The 24,483-nt window shown below is 49.8% G+C and overlaps 1 protein-coding gene across 1 annotated transcript; it reads right to left on the bottom strand.

The window, feature by feature from the left end:
• Positions 1-16,907: 16,907 nt before the first annotated feature.
• Positions 16,908-23,634, bottom strand: LOC124699960. Its single transcript, XM_047232170.1, has 10 exons — positions 23,563-23,634; positions 22,140-22,275; positions 21,931-22,058; positions 21,699-21,855; positions 21,497-21,602; positions 19,834-19,901; positions 19,696-19,731; positions 19,290-19,399; positions 19,156-19,217; positions 16,908-17,054 (listed from the first exon to the last, which is right to left on the bottom strand). The coding sequence occupies exons 3-9, from the start codon at positions 21,936-21,938 to the stop codon at positions 19,160-19,162; spliced, it is 543 nt and encodes a 180-aa protein (XP_047088126.1). The 5' UTR covers positions 21,939-22,058; positions 22,140-22,275; positions 23,563-23,634; the 3' UTR covers positions 16,908-17,054; positions 19,156-19,159.
• Positions 23,635-24,483: the final 849 nt, after the last annotated feature.

The raw sequence follows: 24,483 nt of genomic DNA, 5'->3' as shown, positions 1-24,483 counted from the left end.
AATTGTTGGGGAGATAACCCCCGGTATGCCAAAGGCATGCCAAACCGGATGGTTTGAGTCATCAAGATACCGGTTTAATGTTCATACCGGAGCACAAAGATAAGAGTTTGGCTAAGTGAAGCTAAGCCGGTATCCCCAAGAGGGGTATACCGGAACCGGATAGAAAAGACACCGGACTACCGGAAGGAAGAGCATGTCGGCAGTTCTGGTCAAAGATTCTCTCCAGAACTAGAGGACAAAGATGAGCTAAGCAAAGTAGCTTTAAACGAAGGGCTGACGATAAAGAGGAGGATGACGATCAAAGAAGCCGGAGGACGTCAGCCTCCCTGATTAAAGAAGACCCCGGTGTCATCTATGATTAAAGTAGCTTTGTAAAATAGTTTGTCTAGTTAAAGATGCCATTAGGGTTTCTTGCCCTGTAAGCCACCCTCTCCCCTATATAAGGAGAGGGGGTAGCCCTCTTCACGGACACGGACGGAGCGATGTGTAGAAATTTGTAACCTGTTGAGATCAATAAAGAAGATGATCTAGAGCGAGTTCTTCCTTGTGTCTTTCTTATTCAACCTCTAGCCTTGGCTAAGTTCTTGAGGAAACCATCCGGAAGTTCATCCCATCTAATCACAAACCCTCCCCCGAATCCTCTAGCGTCCATTCGGCCCCAACTTAAGCCATCCTATGGCATCTGTCCGTTCACCACGACGACAGTTGGCGCCCACCGTGGAGCATGAAGTGGCGCTTGCTGGAGTTCATATTCGGGCGGGCATCCTCGAGATCGCCGGCGAGCGGACGGTGTCCGCGCTCGTCCAGCGCCTCTACTCCATGGACTTCATCAACGACAACGCGGGATGCTTCGCCAACGGTGGCATCTTCCCCAAGAACGGCCGCATCATCGAGTTCGGCAGCCACCGCGTCTACTTCGGCACCGTCCCCGTGCGCCAGCGCCTCTCGCCGGTGCTGGTGGCACTGGACCCGCCAAGGTGGCTCTGTGCTGGCCGCGCCGCCGGCAGCGTCGAGGTAATGATGACCGGCGTGGTTGGTGCAGGCAAGGAGGCTGCGGATGAAGGTGCTGGTCGTGCGGCTTCGACCCGTGCGGCCAAGCCACCGCTGGAGCGCGACGCTGGCGCTGCGGGAGCATCTTCCGCACCACCGGCAACACCACTCCAAGCGGCGATGAACGTGCTGGCAACGCCGATCACGCAGAACATCGACCCGGCAGCGGCTCAGGCGGAGCTGGAGGCACAACGCCAGAAGCTGCTCGCGAACGGCGCCGACATCGTCCGGGCGCAGCGCGAGCTGAACCTAACCCTACGTGAGTACAACGCTGCCCATGGCTTTGCTTCTGTTAGCGCTCATGCCGCTAGGATACCGGAGAACCGGCTTAAAGCTCGCAATCTAGATCAGGATTTGCGTAAGGAAGTTCTTACCGGCAAGAGTGCCTCTGCATCTATCAGCATCGTAGAGAAACCTAAGTACAGTAGCCCGGATAAAACTATAAAAGCTGCTAAGGCTGCAGTAGAGCTGTGTGAATCGCTTTCCGGAGATGCTTTGGCAAAACAGCAAGAGCGTGTTAGAGAGCTGCTGGAAACTATCGAGCAGCAAAATGCTGAGCAGCTGGCTAAGCTGAACAAGGCTGCGGCTTCAAAATTCGCGCGTTCAACAAAGAATGCCGGAAGCAAGTCCCATGGGCAGGCCTCGTCCCCCCATCCGGACAGAAGAAGAGAAAAAGAAATGAACGCACAGCAGATGACCGTGTACGATCCGGTTCTTGCCGGAAAACAACAAGCCGGGCAACACGATGCCGGTAGAAAAAGCCAAGGGGCAGATCGTGGCTACGCCAGAGGAGGCTACGCCGGAAACAATCATGCCGGTAGACATGAAACCGGGCAAAACTATCCAGCTGCAAGGGCAGCGTATGATGATGAGGAGATGCCTCCACCAAGGTACCGGCAGGCAAGGGCCGCGGTACCGGAACGTTACGATGAAGCTGACTCGACAAGACTCACCGCTTACCGGAACCCTTTGGGAGAGCGCGTGGGAGAAAGACATCTGCCAGAACGGGATGCGAGGCACCGTCTGGACAGAGTGTACCTTTCTGAAATGATAGAGGCAGAAGGTCCACCGGGTCCCAAGTGTTTTGGCCCAAGGATCATGAAAGAACAACCACCAGTTCGCAACTTCTAGCTGCCCCGTGACACGAAAACATATGATGGCACAACTAAGCCGGAAGGGCGGCTCGCGGACTACGTGACCGCGGTATACGTCGCTGGCGGCGGAGGAAGCGTAGCTGGAGGAGGAAACCGGCGTTGGGCCGTAAGAATTGTACCATCGTTCTTGGTAGGACCGGCAAGAATCTGGCTAAACAACTTGCCGGCAGGAAGCATAAACGGCTGGTTGGACTTTGAGGAAGCCTTTGTGAGCAACTTCGGTAGCACCTACCGAAGGCCTAACGGAGCCTCGACAGCTCGCTTTGTGCTTGCAGCGCACGCAGGAAACAGACCGGGATTACCTGACCCGGTGGAACTCTATTAGAAACTCTTGTGAAGGAGTGATAGAAGCACAAGCCATTGCTTGGTTTAGCCAGGGATGCCGGCGAGGTTCGCCTTTGTGGCAAAAGCTGCAGCGGAACATGCCAACAACTTTGGCGGAGATGATACGAGTGGCGGATAACTATGCGTTGGGAGACCCAATGCAACCGGCGGTGCAGGCTGAGCCGGAACAATCAAACCCGCCTCAGCAGCGCTAGGAACAATACCGGGACAACCGGAACAACAAGAAGAAGGGAAGATTTCCCGGATCGAAGGTACGCTCCGCGGCAAGTTGCTGCTGTGCAGGAAAACTCGATGCCGGCGGCAGCCGGAGGCGTAAAACCAGATCGCAGCCATGGGCGGGTCCTAAGAAGCAATGGGTCGAGAAGAAACCCTGGGGCCAGAAAAAGAACTGGCAAGAACCCGTAAAGTACACCATGGAAGCCGCCATGGATCAACCTTGCCGGTGGCACACGCCGAACCCGGCTCACCCATCAAACCACCTAACGAAGGATTGTTCTTGGACCAAGTACTTGATGCAAAAGGGAGCAGTGAAAGATGCGCAGGCACAATGGTGCACCACAATGTTGCCACCATCGCAAGATATGCTGCGCCAGCAACAACTACCACCACCACCACCACTAACCGGAGCAAATGCTTTACCGGTACAGCCTCAGCCAAACGAGCAGCGGTATCGAGCAAGTCAATCAGGTGGAGGAAGGCTATGGCCAACCACCTCCACCGACACCTTTGGGCCGGAATATCTATGAGGATCCGGACGTGTCTTGTGTCGTGTTCGTCACCGAGCCGACAGGACAAGCAAAGCCTACGTCGCCGTTCCATGGAAGTGAACGCGGTGATGCCGGCAGTACCAAAATACATGCTATGGTCGGATCGGGAACTCACCTGGTCGTTCAAGGATCACCCCAAAATCATGCCGAACCCGGGTGGTTACGCTCTCGTGGTGGACCCAATCATGAAAGGGCCAACGACTCGCGTCAAGTTCAGCAAGGTGCTAATAGACAATGGGAGCAGCATAAACATAATGTACCGGCACACCATGCATACGCTAGGCATAACAGAAAACATGCTTCAGCCAACTCGCACAACGTTCCACGGAATCGTTCCGGGTTTGTCCTGCGCACCGGTTGGAAAAGTCCGGGTGGATGTGTCGTTTGGAGGACGTGACAATTGCCGGGTTGAAAACGTTGAGTTCGAGGTGGTGGACTTAGATAGTCCATACCATGCATTGCTGGGGAGACCGGCACTGGCGGCCTTCATGGCCTCAACCCACACGGCGTATCTCAAGATGAAGATGCCGGCACCTCGTGGACCCTTAACTGTGGTGGGAAACTATAGAGTCTCACTGGAAACAGCATATGCCGGATCGAACCTAGCAGAATCGCTGGTGATCGCGGAGGAAAAGAAGAGGATGCAAACTGCGGTTGCGCTGGCTCAGTCTTGACAATTGAGCTTAGCGGCAATGAGTGCAAGCTTGAGCGCTCCAGCGTTCAAGCCGACAAAGGAAACAAAGGACATCGTGCTGGATCCGGCTTTCCCCGAGCGTACCGTTCGTATCGGTGCCGGCCTCGGCGAGGCATAGGAAACGCGCTCGTCGGCTTCCTCCGTGAGAATCGGAATATCTTTGCTTGGTCTACTGATGACTTGGTAGGTGTTCCGAGGGAGCTGGCTGAGCACTCTCTGAACGTCCGGAAGGATGCCAAGCCGGTGCGACAACCCTTGCGCCGGTTCGCTGAAGATAGGAGGAAGATTATTGGAGAAGAGGTGACAAAATTGTTGGTTGCCGGTTTCATCGTGGAGGTCACGCATACTGAGTGGCTGGCCAATCCGGTAATGGTCGAAAAGAAAAAAGATGAGAACCTGGAGGCAAAAGCTCCAAAGGTGTGGCGCATGTGCATCGACTACACCAACCTCAACAAGGCTTGCCCGAGAGATCCTTTCCCTTTACCGCGGATCGATCAAGTGATTGATTCTACTGCTGGGTGTGAGTTGTTGTCTTTCCTGGATGCTTATTCCGGTTTCCACCAAATCCCCTTGAAAAAGGAAGATCAAATAAAAACTGCGTTCATTACCCCGCACGGGGCTTATAGCTATATCACTATGCCTTTTGGTTTGCGCAACGCTGGTGCAACGTACCAGCGCTTGTATGCAAAAATGTTTGTTTGATCAAATTGGAAAGAATGTGCAAGTTTATGTGGACGACATTGTGATAAAAACCAAAGTAAAAGATACCCTAATTGGCGATATCCGGCAAACATTTGATAACTTAAGAAGATTCCGGATGAAACTCAATCCGGCAAAATGTACCTTCGGTGTCCCTGCCGGCAAACTGCTTGGCTTTCTAGTATCAAGCCGGGGCATTGAGGTCAATCCGGTAAAGATCCGGGCAATCGAGAGAATGACGATACCACAAGATCTCAAAGATGTACAAAAGTTTACCGGAAGCTTAGCATCGCTGAGCCGGTTCGTAAGCAGGTTAGGAGAAAAGGCCTTGCCACTCTATGCTCTGATGAAAAAATCTGATACGTTCGTCTGGACCCCTCAGGCAGACGCAGCGTTTAAAGAGCTGAAAACAATGCTAGCCACTGCGCCAATACTAGCTTCGCCGTTGGAAAGAGAGCCCATGTTTCTATACATAGCAGCAACTAACCGGGTTGTGAGTGTTGTTGTGGTGGTAGAAAGAGAAGATGAAGGAAAAACCGTCCAGAGGCCGGTATACTACCTGAGCGAGGTGCTCTCCCTCTCAAAGCAAAACTACCCGCACTTCTAGAAAATGACTTATGGCGTGTTCATGGCCGCCACAAAGCTCAAGCACTACTTTGAGGAGCATCCTATGAAGGTGGTGAGTGAGGCACCCATCTCCGATATCATGAGCAACAAAGATGCTAGCGGCAGGATTGCAAAATGGGCAATCCGAGATATCACCGTACGTACCGGTGTATGAAAGAAGAGATGCCATAAAATCGCAAGCTTTGGCTGATTTCTTGGTTGATTGGGCAAAACTGCAATACAAGCCCCCAGATCAAAGAATAGAATATTGGAAGATGCACTTTGACGGATCCAAACTCAAAGAGGGTCTAGGTGCCGGTGTGGTGCTAACCTCACCAAAGGGAGATCATCTCCGGTATGTTTTACAAGTACATTTCGGGGAATCAAACAATGTCGCTGAATACGAGGCTTTGATCCATGGGCTTAAGGTCGCAAAAGAAATCGGTGCACACCGGATCATTTGCTATGGAGATTCAGATCTTGTGGTACAACAATGTTCCGGAGATTGGGACGCAAAAGATGCCAACATGGCCTCATACCGGTTTCACGTGCAAAAGATTGTCGGCTTCTTTGAAGGGTGTGAGTTTCACCATGTGCCGCGTGCAGAAAATGAAGCCGCGGATGCTTTGTCCAAGCTGGGCTCGTCCAGGCAAGAAATTCCTCCCGGAATAGCCTTAGCACACTTAAGAGTACCATCAATCAAGCCGAGTCCGGAGTCGGAGTCAATTTTTGTACCGGAATCACATGTGGTACCAATGGATATCGACGAAGGAAACCCGGGGACTGTTCCGGCAAACTCGGGGACTGTACCGGTAAGCTCGGGGACTGCAGCGCCGGTACCAGAAGAAATAATGCTGGTGGACGGCATGGACATAGACGCACCGGTGTTTCTGGTTCGGGAAGCACCATCATGGGTTGAACCTATTAAGGAATTCCTGATCAACGGCACTTTGCCGGTTGACGAAAATGAGTCGAGAAGGATCCAGAGGAGGTCCAAAGCTTACACCATCATCAATGGCGAGGTGTACAAGAGAAGTGTTACCGGTGTCCTCCAAAGGTGTGTGAAACCGGAAGAGGGAAAAGAAATGCTTGAGGAAATCCACAGAGGGGAGTGTGGGCATCACGCTTCGTCAAGGGCGCTGGTGGCAAAAGTATTCCGGCATGGGTTCTATTGGCCTACGGCTTTGGAGAATGCGGAGGATCTGGTAAGAAAATGCAATGGGTGCCAGAGGTACGCCAAGCAAAATCATACCCCAGCCTCCGGCTTAAAGACAATACTGCTAACTTGGCCGTTTGCCGTTTGGTGCCTAGACATGGTTGGCCCATTCAAAACCGCGAGGGGGAACATGACCCACATCTTGGTTATGGTGGATAAATTCACCAAGTGGCTAGAGGTGAAACCCATTGCAAAGTGTGATGGGCGCACATCGGTGAAATTCTTAAAAGATGTTATTTTGCGGTATGGCTACCCACATAGCATTATCACGGACAATGGCACAAACTTTGCTCAAGGTGAGTTCAAAAGATTTTGTGAGGACAACAACATCCGGTTGGATTTGTGCTCAGTCGCACACCCATAAGGCAATGGGCAAGTTGAAAGAACAAACGCTTTGGTACTTTCCGGTATCAAACCAAGACTCATCGATGTGGTGGAAAAATCGCCGGGGTGTTAGCTAGATGAGCTACCATCAGTGCTGTGGAGTATAAGAACAACTCCAAACCGGTCTACCGGATACACTCCATTCTTCATGGTTTATGGAGCAGAAGCGGTCATACCGACCGACATTCTCCATGATTCACCAAGGGTGCAACTCTACACCGAAGAAGAGGTAAAGGAGGCCCGAGAAAACGATGTGGACTTGCTAGAAGAAGCAAGAGAGCTAGCTTTGGCAAGAACAGCCATTTACCAGCAAAACCTCAGACGCTATCACAACCGGAAGGTTAACCCGAGGGTGTTCCGGGAAGGAGACCTAGTGCTACGCCTGGTGCAGCGCACTGAAGGCCTGCACAAGCTTTCCCCTCCGTGGGAAGGGCCTTTCATTGTGAGCAAGGCTCTCCACAATGATGCCTACTACCTGATTGATGCACAGGAATGGAAGAAAGGAAAGGCGGACAGGTCCGGAGAGGAGACCAAGCGTCCATGGAATGTAGCTTTGTTGCGTCCTTTCTACTCTTGAAGTTGTGGTGTAAGAAGTTCCTTTTTGTACCTTATTTGCTATGAATAAAAGATGTCGGAACCTCGAATGAGTCTCGAGGACTACCCCACTAAAGTTGCATGTAACTTGTTTATTTTTTCAGTTTACCGGTTGCTTATTGAACGTTTTTTCTTTCCGGTTTAGTAGTGTGCTAAACCCTACCGGAGTCTTCGACTCTGCTGCTGTCCGCAACCCGGCTTCATGGCAAGCAAGATAAACCGGTAGGGGATAAGCACATGAACTGCGAAGAGGGAGAGCGGGAAAGAACAATCCGGAAAAATTTGACTAACCCCGGTTATACCGGTTTTTTGCAAAATTTCGAGTTATTTCTAAGTTCAAGAAAGTGCTTGCTTGGTAAAAGAACTTTGTGCTCATACGCCAAAAACGCCCAGAGAAGGTAGGCAGAGCCAAAGCAAAAGAGCCAAGTGTGCATCGAATTGGATGCGGAAACAATTTCGGGATCATTGCAGTGCAAGACAAAAATCGAAACGATAAGCAAAGTGCTAAGTAGCAAACCAACATAGATTAATAAGTTACCGGTGTGCAAGACACCGACATAAACTGTTGTACCACAACCAAAAGGATGAGTTTTAGCTTACATCATAAACCCCGGCATACCGGGGTAGAATTTAACAAGTTTTGTTATCAAGCAAGCAAGAGCAGATAACTTGCTGTCACAGCAAATATTCAAGCAACGGGGGCTTCAGGGGGAGCAGCGTTGGCCTCGGGAGCTTCCGGCAGCACGTCCTCGGCACCCTCATCTTCACCTTCCTCTTCTTCTTCCTCATCGCTGAGGTAGTCCTTGACATCAGGAGGGGGAGGGATGAAGGTGCGGACCTGGGCGTACTCAGCGAGCCGGTAGGCCCGATCCTGCCGCTTCGCGGTAAGAACCGGGTCCACGTCGGTTGGAGCGTCTTGGCGCACGCCTTGGAGTGCGTCCAGATCCAAGTCCGGGTACCAGGAGCACGCGGAGCGCAGCGCGGTGTCAGCTCCGGCACGAGCTGCAGAGCATTGCCACTCGCGAATCCGGCGCCCTGCCTCCTTTAGCCGGCTGGCGGTGAGGGTGATGTTGGCTGGCATAGCTTCCTCAGGCCACAGCACCTTGAAAATCTGGATGGCGGCGTTCGGTAGATCGACAAGGGTCCGGTCCACTGAGCGCATGTGTTGGACTCGAGCGGAGAGGGCGACCAGATAGTCGTACCCGTCCCAGTGCGCGTCCATGTTGGGGAATTCCCGCGCCACCCGATCCTCCATCACCTTTTTCACGGCGTGTGCCTGGGAGTCCGGGAAGTGTTCTACAGGAAGAAGGGAAAAGCATAAGCGTAAGATACCGGAGAACAATATACCGGAAGGAAAAGGAACACGGATGCATTTTCAAAAGGAAAAGCTTATAAGCGAAAGAAGGGACAAGGCAAGAGCTTACGGAGAGCCAGCACATCAATCTGCATAACCAGCCGATCATATTCCTTATGATCAGTGGTCATGACCTCAATGTGGTGCTCCGCCGCTTTCCGCGCCTTCCTCTCCTCCTCCAGCTCTGTCATCAGCACCGCGTTGGAGTTCGTGGAATCATCCACAACCTCCGCCAGCCTGGCCTCGGCTGCGGCCTTGGCGTCCTTCAGATCTTGCTCATGCTGAAGCCTGGCCTGCATAGCCTGTTCCTTGGGCTCCTTGTAGCGGTTTTTCTGGGCGCTCAGGGCCTCCTGATGCTGCCGGATGAGCTGCTCCTTTTCGCCTAAGCACCGGAAAGAAAAGTGTTAGCAAAGTGGCAGTTGGTAAAATGAAGAAAGAACGTGTTAACCGGAAAAGAAAAAGTGATACCTTGGAGAGTGGCAATCTGGGCCTTGAGGGCCTCAAGGGTAGCTTCCGGGACAGCTGTTGAACAAAAGATTCATAAGTGTTAAAGAAGGAAACATTCCGGTAAAAAGATGCCGGAGGAAAAGAAAGGAAATAAACCTTGGCAGTGGCTGTGGGCCTCGGCAAGGTCCCGGTGCTCCCAGAGAAGCTCATCGAAGAGCTGCTTCCGGGCATCCGCGGTGCTCTGTTCAAAGCAAAATAATTGCGAGAAAGAAAGAAACTATGTTATCAACCCGAAACTCGGGGACTGACTATGCCGGTTTCGCGCGTTTCTAGTTAAGTTTCGCGCTAAGAGCAAGGATCTTAACCCGAAACTCGGGGACTGGCTATGCCGGTTTCGCGCGTTTCTAGTTAAGTTTCGCGCTGAGAGCAAGGATCTTAACCCGAAACTCGGGAACTGGCTATGCCGGTTTCGCGCGTTTCTAGTTAAGTTTCGCGCTAAGAGCAAGGATCTTAACCCGAAACTCGGGGACTGGCTATGCCGGTTTCGCGCGTTTCTAGTTAAGTTTCGCGCTGAGAGCAAGGATCTTAACCCGAAACTCGGGGACTGGCTATGCCGGTTTCGCGCGTTTCTAGTTAAGTTTCGCGCTAAGAGCAAGGATCTTAACCCGAAACTCGGGGACTGGCTATGCCGGTTTCGCGCGTTTCTAGTTAAGTTTCGCGCTAAGAGCAAGCATCTTAACCCGAAACTCGGGGACTGGCTATGCCGGTTTCGCGCGTTTCTAGTTAAGTTTCGCGCTAAGAGCTGTGCTCTCAACACGAAACTTGGGGACTGGGAAGATAGACAAGATCCGGAAAGAAAGAAACCGGCATCAACAAAAAGTTACAAGGAAGTTGGCGAAACTTACCACCACGTTGCTGGTGGCGTCGTACCACGCACTGTCGAACTCTTTCACGGCACGCTTAAGCCGCATGAAGTGTTCTTCAGTGGACCGGGGCCCAGCAGGATCTGGCGCTGGAAGGCGGTCCTTCCCCAAGCCGCAGGTGGATGCAGAGATGTCCGCATCGTTCCATTTTTGGGCATAGGGGAGAAGGTGCCCCAAGTCCCGGCCCTCGCGTTGCAGCTCAACGATTCGGCCCAGGAGGCCGGAAGGTTTCTCTGGGACCGCAGCAGCAGCAGGGCTGACGTGCAGCACTAGAGAAAGCGAGCCGGCTGAGGCGCTGCCCTCCACGGCCTTTCCCCGGGAAGCCCCCGGCTTGAGGAACTGGGTGATCTTGGGAGTTGCGGGCGGCGGTTTTGGCTTGGCCACAGGAGGTCCTTGGCTTGATGGCGGTGTTGGAGTAGTCCCGGTAGGCTCAAGAATAAGAGCTTCCGGGTGCGGTGCAGAGGAGGCCGGCGCGGAAGTATCCGGCGCGGCCTTGCTGGGGGAAGAGCTTGGCTGCTTCTTCTTCTTCTTCTTCTGGGCAGGAGGAACCAGAGGTTCCGCCCGCCCGACGGTTTCGTCGTCAACGCCGGTGTTGCTGGCGCCGATGTCTTGGGTCTCAGGAGGGGAGGTGAGATCCTCCTCTGCGCGGTGATCAGGAGGTGTAGGGGCCGCGCGCCCCGAACTTGTAGTGCCTCCCGGAGGGGAGGCAGAGGTGTTGCCGGCGCCAGATGGTGCCGGGCTTGAGTGAGGAGGAGGAGTTGAGGTCCTTGCGGAGCCGGCAGAACCTCCGGCTGGGAGCCAAGCTTGAGCGTAGGGCTGAAAGAGAAAAAAAGGAAGGGTTGGAAAAAAGCAACCGGAAAAGAACTTGGTAAGAACAAAGCAAACAAAAAGAGAAATAAAGAACTTACCCGGAAGAAACCGGCATCTTCTTGTGCTTGTAGCGCTTCGTGCCTACTTGCTTTCCCCCAAGGACTTCCGTCCGAGGGCGTTTGGCAGAAGGAGCTTGGCTAGGGCCGGCGTCAGCAGCAGGCGCCTTGTTCTTCTTGCTCTCGGGCATGAGCTTGTTCAGAAACTCATCCCCGGCCTCGGCCTGCAGGGGAGGCACGTGCTCGTGGACCTGTGGTTCGGGGCCAGCTGAGGGAACATCTACAGAAGGAAATAAGCAACAGAATATGAGAGATCAAAAAGAAAAGCTACCTCAACCAAGCTCAGGTCGTCAGACGAACCGGCTGGCTCCGGTGGAGATTTGCCGAGGCGCGAGGCTGGAGTCCGGCCCATCTTCAGGTCCTGCCAATGAATGAAAGGGTCCGGGTCGAACTTGTCAAGATCACGCTTCTGGCAAGGGCCTCGCCGGTCTGAGTCAATGCGGGGGAAGCGGTCCCTGGCCTGAAAACAAAAGAAAAGAGGGTTAGTCACAGTATAAGAGTTACCGGTAAACCGACCCGAGTTGCGTAATTTCTTACTTCTTGGGTCGGAGGATTAGTGGAACTGAGAGGCCGGAGGCCCCACTCCCAATCAACCGGCATGTCCGTTTGGCATATTTGGTTAGCCTTCAGGACCACATCTGCCTTGCTCAAGGGCAGGCCGGTGATCTTGGTGGGATCGCCAGGGCCGTACATCTCGCTCATCTTGTGAACGCGACGCTTGAGGGGAAGCACCCGGCGGCTGATGAAGGTGCGGATAATATCGTCGGAGCAAATCTTGGTATCCTTCATCAGTTTCAACATGAAGCGGACAACCCGGTTTGTCTCTATGTGGTCCGTACCGGGGTTGTAGTTCCAGTTGATCTTGGCGGGCGGCGCCGGATTGAAGGGCGGCAGATTAATGAGGTCTGCGGCGCTCTTGTTCTTCACGTAGAAGAACGTCGTCTGCCACAACCGGCAAGACTCGAGGCCGTTGAACTTAAAAAAGGGGCTCCCTTGGCGGGAGCCGATGATACAAGACCCGCATTGTACGGGGGGTTTGGGCTTGGGAATGTCCTTTCCCTGGACCGAGTTGATCCGGAGAGAAAAGAAGCGGGCAAACGTCTCACGAGTGGGACGGATGCCGATGTAGCCCTCCATGAAGGCCACAAAGCAAGAAAGATAAAAAACGGCGTTGCCGGGAAGATGGTGAGGCTGGAGTCGATAGAAATCGAGGAATTGGCGGAAGAAATCGGAGGCAGGAAGGCCGAAGCCACGCTCAAAGTGAGCAAGGAAAACAACGACCTCACCGGGTTCAAGCACCGGTTCGATCTCGTCGCGAGGAAGCCGGCAGGAGACTCCATCCGGTATTCTCCTAGACCGGTAAAGCCAATCGATCTCATGCTGAGTCACGTCGGAACCTCTCCAGGCTCCGCGTGTGATACCGGAGAGATCCTTTCCGGGGGCCCGGCTGGAGGTGCCGACCTCTTGATCCTTGATGGATTCTATTTCCATCCGGGCGAGATCTTCAGTTAGCCCGTCGGAGGTTCTACTGCCTTGACTACTAGAAGAGGAGGCAAGGAGAGACTCTTCACTAGACATGTAGATCTGGACAACACCGGAATCTACCGAAAAACAGTTTTCCCCAAAACGACCCTCGCGCGAAGATCTACGAGTAAGAGAAAAAAGCAAAATAAAGAGGGGATAAATACTCTACCGGCCCAAGATCTGGAAAGCTAAGAGAGAAGAGGTAAGGATGTATCGGGCCTAACCTGAGGCGGCGGAGTCGCGGAAGAAGTGGCTCGCCGGAGGAATGGTGAGCTTGCGGTTGGCGAGGAGGTCCGCCGACGGTGAGGTGGAGAAGAGCTTGAGGAAGCACCAATGCCGCGACTGCTACGGGAGCGCCGCAGAGGTTCTTCACGCGGTGAAGTTCAGTAGCGTCCGGCGGAGCAGTAGCGGAGGTTCGTCGGGCGGCGGAGCTCGAACAGCGAGCGGAGCGGCAGAGGCGCAGAGGGCAAGGGCACTGTGCGCGAAGAAGTGGGGAATGCGAAGAAGAGGATGAAGAGGAACCGCTCTGCCCTTATATAGAGAGAAGGGGTAGTGGGCCGAAAACCGTCGGGCCGCGGCGGTTCGCCTCGTGGGCCGCCACGTGGCGTGCAGATACACGCGCGGAAATCAACATGCCACAGGGAGGCCACACAGATCCGGTGTGACGCCATAAATGCTGGCGCAGAAGCCGAAGGGAAGTGACCCCTGACACTGGCGCGTCAGACACAGTGCGCATGTCACTGACAGGCACGGTACCCGAGAAATTCTCGACTTCGCCGAGGAAAGAGTTAATGACTAAGATGCCGGAGGATAAGACACCGGAGAATGCCTTGCAAAGGGAGAAAACGTAAGTCCGGGCAAAGATGCCGGATCCAAGCTAAACGCCGGGTAGATTAAACCGGTATCCAAAGACGGGAGAACCTGGCATGGTCTGTTGGATAGAATCCGCCAGACTATACCAGCTTCGGGGACTAATGTTGGGGGGATAACCCCCGGTATGCCAAAGGCATGCCAAACCGGATGGTTTGAGCCATCAAGATACCGGTTTAATGTTCATATAGGAGCACAAAGATAAGAGTTTGGCTAAGTGAAGCTAAGCCGGTATCCCCAAGAGGGGTATACCGGAACCGGATAGAAAAGACACCGGGCTACCGGAAGGAAGAGCATGTCGGCAGGACTGGTCAAAGATTCTCTCCAGAACTAGAGGACAAAGATGAGCTAAGCAAAGTAGCTTTAAACGAAGGGCTGACGATAAAGAGGAGGATGACGATCAAAGAAGCCGGAGGACGTCAGCCTCCCTGATTAAAGAAGACCCCGGTGTCATCTATGATTAAAGTAGCTTTGTAAAGTAGTTTGTCTAGTCAAAGATGCCATTAGGGTTTCTTGCCCTGTAAGCCACCCTCTCCCCTATATAAGGAGAGGGGGCAGCCCTCTTCACGGACACGGACGGAGCGATGTGTAGAAATTTGTAACCTGTTGAGATCAATAAAGAAGATGATCTAGAGCGAGTTCTTCCTTGTGTCTTTCTTCTTCAACCTCTAGCCTTGGCTACGTTCTTGAGGAAACCATCCGGAAGTTCATCCCATCTAATCACAAACTCTCCCCCGAATCCTCTAGCGTCCATTCGGCCCCAACTTAAGCCATCCTATGGCATCTGTCTGTTCACCACGACGACACTAATAGACTAATCACTCTGTCTAGACTTATTAGCGAGGAAGATATCCACACAATCAACCTACCTTAGAGCATCCCAGCCGTCTCCCCGACGACGCCTTTTTTTTCATCCGGATGGACGAAAACGGCCCAGTCGCGCCCCCGGTTCCTCTTTTTCATCCGGATTAGGCCTTTCATCCGTCCGGAGAGCCCAGGTCATCCCCAGCCCCCCGGGGTGCGATCGGGGACTCCAGACGAGAGAAAAGCGGGGAGGGACCCGCTATGTAGGCGAGAGAACAGAAGAACCCCACCACTTTGTCGACGTAAATCCCTCCTCCCCTCCCGTTTCTCTGTCGCCGCCGGCACCACCCCTCGGCAATCCGCTGGCCGGTTGTCTCAACTCCGCCGTTCCTCCACCCAACAGCCTATATTCCGTCGCACGTCGTGCCCTCTGCCTAGTTTCCGCCGCCGGGCAGCCCCCTCGCGTCGCTCCTCGTCGACACACCCGGCAGGTGTTCGTCCAATTGCCTGGTCGGACATGGACTCCGACGAGGAGGAGGAGCAGATGTTCGCCGAGCTTCTTGAAGAAGAAACGGCAGCCGCCGCCCAAGACGAGGAGCACCTGCTGATCCTAGCTTGCCTGTCCGGCTTGTACACCGAGTCGGTCATTGGTCGCCGTGGTGGGTCGGCACTAGGTCGCCGGAAGTGCAAGACGAGACAGCGAATGGAGGGCTACTGCATGCTCTACGCCGACTACTTCACCGACGATCCATTGCACGGTGAGGCTGTTTTTAGGTGTCGTTTCAGGATGATCCGGAAGCTCTTCCTGAAAATTGTGTATGCTCTTCGAGAGTACGACTCCTATTTCAGATGCAAGTTGGATTGCACCGGCATGGTAGGGTTTTACGCCCTCCAAAAGTGCACGGTGGCTATGCGGATGCTGGCATATGGAGCTCCTGGTGATTCTACCGATGACTATCTTCGGTGGCGGAGTCCATCGCTATTGATTATTTCTACCAGTGCAGGGCGGTGATAGCAGTGTTCGGGGACATCTACTTGAGATCACCTACTGTCGAAGGCGCTGCTAAGATCCTCGCTGTCAATGAAGCTCGAGGATTTCCAAAGATGCTTGGAAGCATTGACTGCATGCATTGGAAATGGAAGAACTATCCGTTTGTCTGGCAGAGAATGTACAAGGGTCACAAAAAATGCTGCACTGTGATACTTGAGGCAGTGGCTACCCATGATCTCTGGATTTGGCACTCCTTTGGTATACCGGGATCCAACAACGACATCAACGTCTTGCAGTGCTCGCCGGTCTTCTCCAAGCTTGTTGAGGGTCATGCTCCCCTGGTTAACTTTGTGATCAATGGCCGGTAGTACAACAAAGGATACTATCTTGCAGACGGTATCTATCCAAAGTGGGCAACATTTGTGAAGACTATCTCAAGTCCCGGCCTTCCGAAGGAACAACAGTTTGCCAAGGAACAAGAAGCTTGCCGAAAGGATGTCGAGCGTGCATTTGGTGTTCTCCAGCAGAGATTTGTTGTAGTCCGGTTCCCCACTTTGACTTGGTCCAAAGATCAGATGTGGGGGGTGATGAACTGTTGTGTGTGCTTACACAACATGATTATCGAGAATGAGCGGAAGCATCCGGTTCCTCCGAGCGAGCTAGTTGCACCATATGACAGAGAGGGTTCTCTTGCACAACCTAACCACCAGATGCCGGCATCGTCGGCTGCGTTCCGTCAGAAGATTCGAGACTCCACAATGCATCAACAGCTGCAGGATGATCTGGTGGAGCATATATGGACGCTTCGAGGCAACACCAACTAGTTTCCATTTAATTTGTTTGAAAACTTGTCTTGTTTTGTTGAACTGTAAATATTTATTTGTAATAATAAGCCAACTGTTGGCAAAACTGGTCAAATTCGCCAAATTATGCACGAAATTTGGCATCCAGGGACGTTTTCCTCTAAAAATCGCCGAACCCCGTGTATCTACCAGGGAGACGCCTAGAACTTCGGCGCTCTCCGGGCCAAACTTTCATCCAATCCGGCGCTAAATAGCACCGGATTTTGGCCCGGGGAGCCCCAACGGCTGGAGATGCTCTTACAAACCAGATATCGGCGGCGCGGCCAAGCTCAACTGCCACACTACTAGTATTAGTGATTGCATTCTGGCACCTGCTGCTCTGGATTGTCATCCGTTTCAGATAGTGTTCCATTCAACGTGTTTGAATTATAAAAGATCTTTGCAACTTTGTGTTAAGACTTAAGAACCACTGATGACTCATGTGAACTATGTTTAGTATATTACTATATTTGTTAGAAAATTGTCACTTCAGTCTCCCTGGCTAATTTGGTGCATATAACAAGAGGATAGTACTGAAACAATAACGTTTACAAACAGGAAAGAAATGCGCCAACCGTGTGAATCTTCGTTCTTCAGTCGCCCTGGCTAATTCGGTGGTGCCAAATTGTTCTGTTTTTCTCCTCAAACGATACATATGGATATTTGTGACAAATGTTGAGAAGGGACACAAAAATAGTATAAAAAGTGATTATCAAATTGAAATAAGGGTAGAGCTATATTTCATTTGATATAAGAAAATCCATACATAATTCAAGGGTGTTCCAGAGTGAAAAAGTATGCTCCCCGAATGTAAAAGCATTCTCAAAATTATTCGAGGGCGCTCCAGAGTGAAAAAGTATGTCCCTAAAATATCAAAGCATTATCAAAATAATTAAACATGCAAATGCCCAAATCTCTTATACATGTGTAAATTTCCATGAAACAAAAGATACTTGTGCACTAAAAATAAATTGAGTGCTCTAAAAATGCCTTTTGGCAAACTGTATTATTTTCCTTGAGACGCAAAAAGTGATATTTTCTATGGAAACTAACATTCATAAGACTCAAGTATGTACATGTAATTTTGTGAAGTGAGGCTAGCTCAACTGGTTGGGAAAGTGGATGTACAAACCTAGCATCTAAGTTCAAATCCTCACGGATGCAAATTTAGGTTTTTATTTATACTTGAGGCCCAGGCTTGGTGCAGAGGTCGGGAAGTGAAATTCTCCCCATTTTTTAGAGGCCCAGGCTAGACCTGGTACTCATGCAATTTATTTTGAGGACTATGCTTTAATCTTAACCAAGATTAAAAATCTTAGTACTCATGCCAAATGGCTGTATGCATCAGAGGCCGGGAAGTGAAATTCTCCCCATTTTTTCGGAGGTCGCAAGTTTCCTAACCGCTCTCCCGACCCCCACCCCAACCCTAACCGCTGCCTCTGCCGCCGATAGCGCCGCCGGGGCAAAGACCCACAGGGCGTGGCGGCGGCGGGGGCCCTTCCTCGTCGACGTGGGTGACGGCAGACGGAATCTCCTCCTCGACGCATACGGTGGATCGGCCGGCGCGGGTGATGGGCGGCGGCGGCTCTGCGCTGCGGAATCCCCTCCCGTAGGCTCTCCCCCGCAGCACACCGGCAGGGGCTGGTGGTGGGCGGCGGCCAGGCCCATAGCCTGCGCCATCCCCTCCCCCCGCCTCTCGCCGGTGAGTGGAGGCGATCTCGAGCTTCTTCCGCGACACGAGGTCGCCCGAGGCTGCAGCCTTGGGTACGACGGTGGAGGTGGCCCTCTTCTCCGCCGTAGAGGGTCGGCCTGCGGTTGGTGGTGGTGGATCTATCGATCTATCACCGCGTTCCGGCGGCGTGATGGAGGAGCATGGAAGCCGGCGACGGTGTTGCCGGTGGAGGGTTGGAGTGGCCAGCTCGGGATGGTCACCGACGTGGGGGTCCGACCTAAATAAAGGCGGCGGTCCTAGGGCCTCTCTTGCGTGAAGAGGAATACCTACCGGAGCCCTGGACTCGTGATCTGGCCGGTGTGTTGAGTTCCGGAAGGTTCCGCCGGCGAATGTAACAGTGCATTTTGCCTGGAGTTTGCTGGATCGGTGGTATTCGGTCGTGCGCACCCATGCTTGTATTCCGACCAATTGGTTCTGGAGGGAGCGGCGCGAAGCTCTTTTTTCTGTGTTGACATCAAGTGACTATGGATCCATGATGAAAGTCGGAAGAAGATAATTTCAGCCAATTTCATGAAGGCCGGAGGGGAGGACTAGCTAAGGGAGGTTCAAGTCTCCGCGCTGTTGAGAGACTTGCTTGGTGTTCCGGGCTTCACAGCAGCAGTATGAAAGTGGGGGCGACAACACAGGTGAAGTTCAGAGTCCTACCTTTCAGGGTGAAAACCCAAGATCTGGCTTTAACTGGTTGCGCCTGGCAATGACTTGTTGGAGGCATTGTTTTGAGAGCGGGGACTATCTTCAGGGTGAAAACCTAAGATCTCTGATCGGGCGACGATGGTGTTTTGAGCACTGTTCCCTTCTTGGAGGCGTCATTTTTGAAGAGTCTGTATTTCAGGTGTTGTCTTGGAGGTGGATGTATTGTTGTTGTTAGGCCCGAGATGTTGTAGCGGGACTTTTGTTTCTTAGTTTTCTTTTCCTTTTTTTGGCTGTGTGCATCCGTAGTGCCATTAGGGTGGTGCGTTGTTGCAGAAGCTGGGTGTAATTGGTATCTTTTTGATATTAATATATTCCCTTTATCGAAAAATGTACATGTGTAAACTGTTTCGTATACTGTTTCATTTCGTGTATGTTTACTGTTCATTCTAGGGACAGATGCTCCAGCGAGCACTTCGCCGCACCCGAAGATGTGTGAGTTGTCTTGCAGTAATCTACAACTATAAAATAGAAACCTCTAAAAGATACCCCAAAACAATGTTGCTGAAATATTGGACTGATATTTGGTCCTACGATGCTTACCTTATTACAGATCAATGCAGATTCGCAGGCCATCATGGGCTAGTTGTACTGGTATTCCTTCTCTGTTATCATAGGAGTTACACATCGGGCCAGCAGAAAATAAATTTGATATAGAGGTTTAAGCAAGAACAAACCTGCCCGACCATTCTTCCAGAACGTGGTTTTCTCTGTGATGTTCGAACTCATGGTTCATTCCAATCAGAAGAGCTCTCTTCGGGCATATCCTCTTGATAGTATCAAGAGTCTGCAAAAATCAGTCAGCATTAGCATTAAGTGTTAGTAGTAATTGCTAGTTTGACTTGTGCTATATAGGGCATATCCTCTTGATATTTATAGTATCAAGAGTGTGCAAAAACTAACTGATTATGACATCTTGACATGCACAGATGCAATTGCTGGTTCAAGCTATATAGGTTTGCTTTATCAATATGCTCTAGGCCATAGCTCTTGGCTGGGCACTTAAACACCAAATTGATATTCCTAAGAATTTGAAGCTTGAAAAAAATATTTCAGAGATATTAAATTCATATCCATATTAACCTCAGTAAATGTAAGATGGCTACTGCGAGCATGCCCCTGTTCAAATGTCACAAAAGACCGTATCAGTAGATTCGACGATATATGGATTTGCTTGCATTAAAGATTTAACATTCTGTTTTCAGCAGTCTACAGACTTACCACCCCATGTAACCGGTTTGTTTCTAGTATAAGAAGGTCAAGTTGTCCAGCGCCATACTTTGAAATTGCTGCATCAGAATGCACTCCAATAAGGGAACAAATTGATCAGGACTTGTAAGGTGTAAAAGGAAAAAATAATAGATAAAATGTTTGGAAATGGGATCATTATTTGCATCGGTGTAACCCATCAATATCTAGAAACATGATGGCAGAACTCTACTATTGAAAGCATCTTTGAATGACAGATGTTATTGTACATTAACAACTTCAAAGCACTGAATCCTTGCAACGTGCAAAGTTGTGTTTCCTGTAATCATTCATAATTTATTTTAGTTTGCTTTGAAAAGTGCATCTGCACTTTTGTTCCTTGACAAACATATCATCCTAATTCTTTAACTTATACAAACTATCATATGATATTGCAAATAAGATTTAACATTTTTTCATGCAAATATACCCCAAAAGCTGCCACTGTACTCATAAAAAGGTGCTTATAGACTGGCTTATAACTTAGCACATTCGGGATCTATTTCACAGGGAATTAGCCTCACTGGAGATACTGATCGACCCCTGTGGAAGTGTGTTTGGTCTGCACCAGTTCCAAACAAAGTAAGGATATTTGGGTGGAGGGTGGCCTCCGACAACCTGCTGACCCAGGACAACAAGTGTAAGCGCACCCTGGAACACTCTAACATTTGCACCATATGTGGAACTGAAGCTGAAAATAGTTTCCACGCAACTGTTGGCTGTACAAAAGCAAAGGCGATCAGAAAGGAGATGAGAAAAGTTTGGAATCTGCCCATTGAAGAGGAGTTCAGATTCACGGGAAGAGACTGGCTTCTTGTGTTGCTCTCAAAACTGAGTAAAGTAGAGCAAGGGCACGTGTTGCTGCTACTTTGGAGGGCCTGGTTTTTAAGGAACGACATAATTCATGACAAAGGTACTGCTACGATTAAGCAATCTGTTGAGTTTTTTCTTAAATCCTATGCCCTGGAGACTTCCTCTTCTCTAGGAAAAGACAAAGGAAAGAATGTAGCGCTCTCTTCTGGAAGCCATACAAACAGGTGTAAGCAAAATTTTGAGAAAACCTGGGTTAAACCTTGACGTGGATGCACCAAGGTCAATGTTGATGCCTCTTATATCCAGGATGGTAATCAAGCAAGTGTGGGGGTGGTAGCCAGAGATGAAAAAGGAGAGGTCTGTTTCTCTGCTGCAAGACTGTTGCTCGACTGTTCTTCTGCCGTTGAAGCTGAACTTGAAGCTATCAAGGATGGCCTATCCCTTTCTGCTACGTGGGTTCAGGGAGAGGTCATTTGTGAAACAGACTGCCTTGTTGCTGTTTCTGCTATTAATAAGCCTGAAGAGGATCTGTCGCAACTCTGTTACATTGTCAATGATATCAAAGAACTCCTGTACTCTGACGGTAGAACCTCTGTTGTTCATGTCAGCAGATCTTGTAATCGTCTTGCCCATAGTATAGCTGCTATCGCTAGATCTTGTAATTCTGTAGGATTCTGGTTGGGAGCTGTCCCAGATATTGTCGAACCTCTTATGATCGAGGAGTGTAAGTTGGTTACAGATTAATATAGATACTTTCTTTCAAAAAAAAGGTAAAGGATTCAAATTAGTTGGATGAAGAATGATGGGGATAGTATAATCGTACTGTGCTCAGTTCTAGGGAGAATTCTGGAGACATCAGACAAATATGCAACTCTGGCTTTCCTCCCAAATAGGAAGCCTAAACAAACATAATCCTCTCCGTGCATGACCTGGAAAGAGAAGCTAGCACCATCGTGAATTCATGATGGAAATATAGCAAGATCAAGCAAGCGTTTCACAATAGAAGGTATATATGTGTATCATACTGGCAAGGGCACAAACTGTAGCCCCGATGATATAAATGGTTTGTCAACGTCACACTCTATTATCGTCCAGTCTAGTTGAGCGACTCTGGCCACTTCATCGCCTTCCTGCACCTTCTGTTCCACCAAGTATGGGAATCTTGCTGCAACACTGTAATACCTGATATGCGTTTCCTGATATGCGCTATGATGACTTATATGACGTACGGTAGTCCATTCAGGAAGCTAAGGTTACCTTTCCATTGTGAATTGTGTGAGGAAAACCGGAACTTGATCGATCTCATTTTTATGGTTGCTTGGGTGTACCAGCCAAACATCATCAAGACCTAAGACGGCATCCGCATGCTCATGAGTCAGAATAATCTGCACGCAAAGGACCGTTCAGTATGCATTTATCATTATTGGAAACTTAAGTTGAAAGAATGCCAACCATGAATACCTCACCGAGTTAATGGAAGGAACTTTGTGGTGAACAAACCACCGGAGAACTTGTTCTCTAAAGGTCTTGCCGACATCAATTAGAATGTACTTATGTGTGCCATCGTTGTCGCAATAGTCTATCAAGAGGGATGTGTTGCACCTGAAAAGGACCAAGGTTTAAAATAGCGTGCTAAATGAAATAGCGTTGGCCTCCTTCAAACGCTATGGATGCTATATCGTGCTAATTTCGTGCTATATTTCAAATAGCGTTTTGAAAAAATATTAAATATAGTCTAAAAATAAAGGATTTCGCTAAAAAGGTTGGATATTTAGTCCAAAAAATGACTGAATCATACATACATAACCACATACAACAAATAGATCTCTAATTTTTCAGAAGGCTAACATCAGTATTCTGCAAGGCAACAATATAATATAAATTCTTTATTTAGAATCATCACAATTAGAGATATTAGGTTCTAATCTAGAAAAGGAACCAACATATTGTAGTTCATCACCACGAAAAAGTGAAAGCAACTTAGATTGAAAAAATAGCGCGCTAACGCTATGAAGTTTTAGCACGATATATCATGCTATTTCACAAATAGCGCTATAGCGAGCAAACTTACTAAAATTTAGCGTAGACCCTCCAAATATGCTATTGCGTGGTATTAGCGGAGAAATAGCGCGCTATTTTAAACCTTGAAAAGGACTGATCATGTTGAAAAGGAGCGCCAGTTTGGATAGAAAAACACAAACTAGCTAAGACCAGATGAATCATGGTAGCCCATTAACACCGTTGTCACATTATATTTGTTAACTTTCTTAGTGGCTAAGATCAATTTTCTTTTTCTTATTTGTGGTTCTCCCTCTGATTCAAATTAGTTGACTCCATTTTATCTAGATACGGATGTATCTAGTCAACAAATATATCTAGATTTCCCCTTAAATTTGAATCGAGGAAGTATAAAAATTTGTTGCAAAATCTTTCTGGTGATCGAGTCGCACTAGAATTGGTATAGGTTTCCCCTTAAACTTGTACATTTCATATCGCAGCAGATACATGACGCCAATGATAAATGGACTCTATGAAGGTCGTTAAGTCTTAAGACACCGTACCCAGAAAAGGCTCAAGGAGAAAATACTGGTCACTGTAAAAGGTTCTGATACTTTAATCAGTATATCTATGGTCGTTTTTGTTCGATCTGATGTTACAAGCCGATAATTAGTTGATGAGGAGACTCCTATGGTGTGATGATCGGCATGCAAAAGGGCAAAGCCGCAGCACCTCGTATGGTTTGAATCCTACCTTTACCTTAATGACAAAGCCGGATGGAGTCCCCGCTCCCGTGGTTCCAAATATAGCGTGAGTTCGCGAGAGGGCATGCATGTGAGAGAAAGGGTTCTCGTGAGCCAAGGGCGGCTCCTAAAGCGTGAGCGAGCGCACCTGTAGTTGGGGTTCTGCTCCGGCGGGAGGGTGTGGGCCTGGGAGCAGGTGGAACACGGCGGCGTGGACGGCCGGATCAATTAGAATATACTTATGCGTGACATCGTTGTCGCAATAGTCTATCAAGAGGGATGTGTTGCATCTGAAAAAGAATGAATTATGTTATACAATAGATTGTCCCAGTTTTGAGGAAAACTGGGCTGATATTAAGAAACAATCACCAGTAAGATCAGATGAATCATGCTGCCACATTGGCACCATTGTCACATCATACTTGGTAAGTATAGTAGCATTAAAAACAATTTTATTTTGCTTCTTTTGTTTGGTATAAAACAAGTAGCAATAGTTATTTGTAGAGTCATAATATAATTGGAAAGATTTTGCCCTTAACTTTATACATTTCATATCGCAGCACATACATGACACCAATGGAAAATCTACTCTATGAAAGGTCATCCAAACATTCAGCCACAGCAGTACAGTACCAGAAAAGGCTCGCAGTACAGATTACAAAACAAAACTGGACACTGTAACTCTGTAAGAGGTTCTGACTCCTCAATCAGTATCCACGGCAAGTCAGTAATGATTTTTTTCAAGCACATGTATAATGAATCAATCCGCATCCGCTAGGACCAACCTGCAGGCTAAAAACGGCAAAACGAAAATGGTATGCAGGTTTTAAATATACTCCTTAACGGGAAATTAACTGATTTGGTTCTACTATACTAGTCGAGTGGGTTTCAAAGAAAGAGTTCCATCTCGTGAAGCCTGTAGTTGGGGTTCTTCTCCGGCGGGAGGGTGAGGGCCTGGGAGCAGGTGGTGCACGGCGGCGTGGACGGCTGGATGAGGCATCGCACGTCGGGGAGCGCTCCGGAGCAGCCCGTTCCCAGGAAGATGAGTGACGACGCCGGGGCTGCCGCT

The sequence above is a fragment of the Lolium rigidum genome, chromosome 3, assembly GCF_022539505.1.
Source record: "Lolium rigidum isolate FL_2022 chromosome 3, APGP_CSIRO_Lrig_0.1, whole genome shotgun sequence".
NCBI classification, from domain to species: domain Eukaryota; kingdom Viridiplantae; phylum Streptophyta; class Magnoliopsida; order Poales; family Poaceae; genus Lolium; species Lolium rigidum.
The sequence above is the reverse complement of the archived record's forward strand: the minus strand, read 5'-3'. Positions and strand labels throughout refer to the sequence as shown.

Coding starts and splice junctions, on each gene's coding strand:
- LOC124699960 (XM_047232170.1), bottom strand. Junction 21,603..21,698: donor TACAGTTTGTGCCCTTGCCA/GTATGATACACA, acceptor TTCTCTTTCCAG/GTCATGCACGGAGAGGATTA. Junction 19,218..19,289: donor CTGGAAGAATGGTCGGGCAG/GTTTGTTCTTGC, acceptor CTATGATAACAG/AGAAGGAATACCAGTACAAC.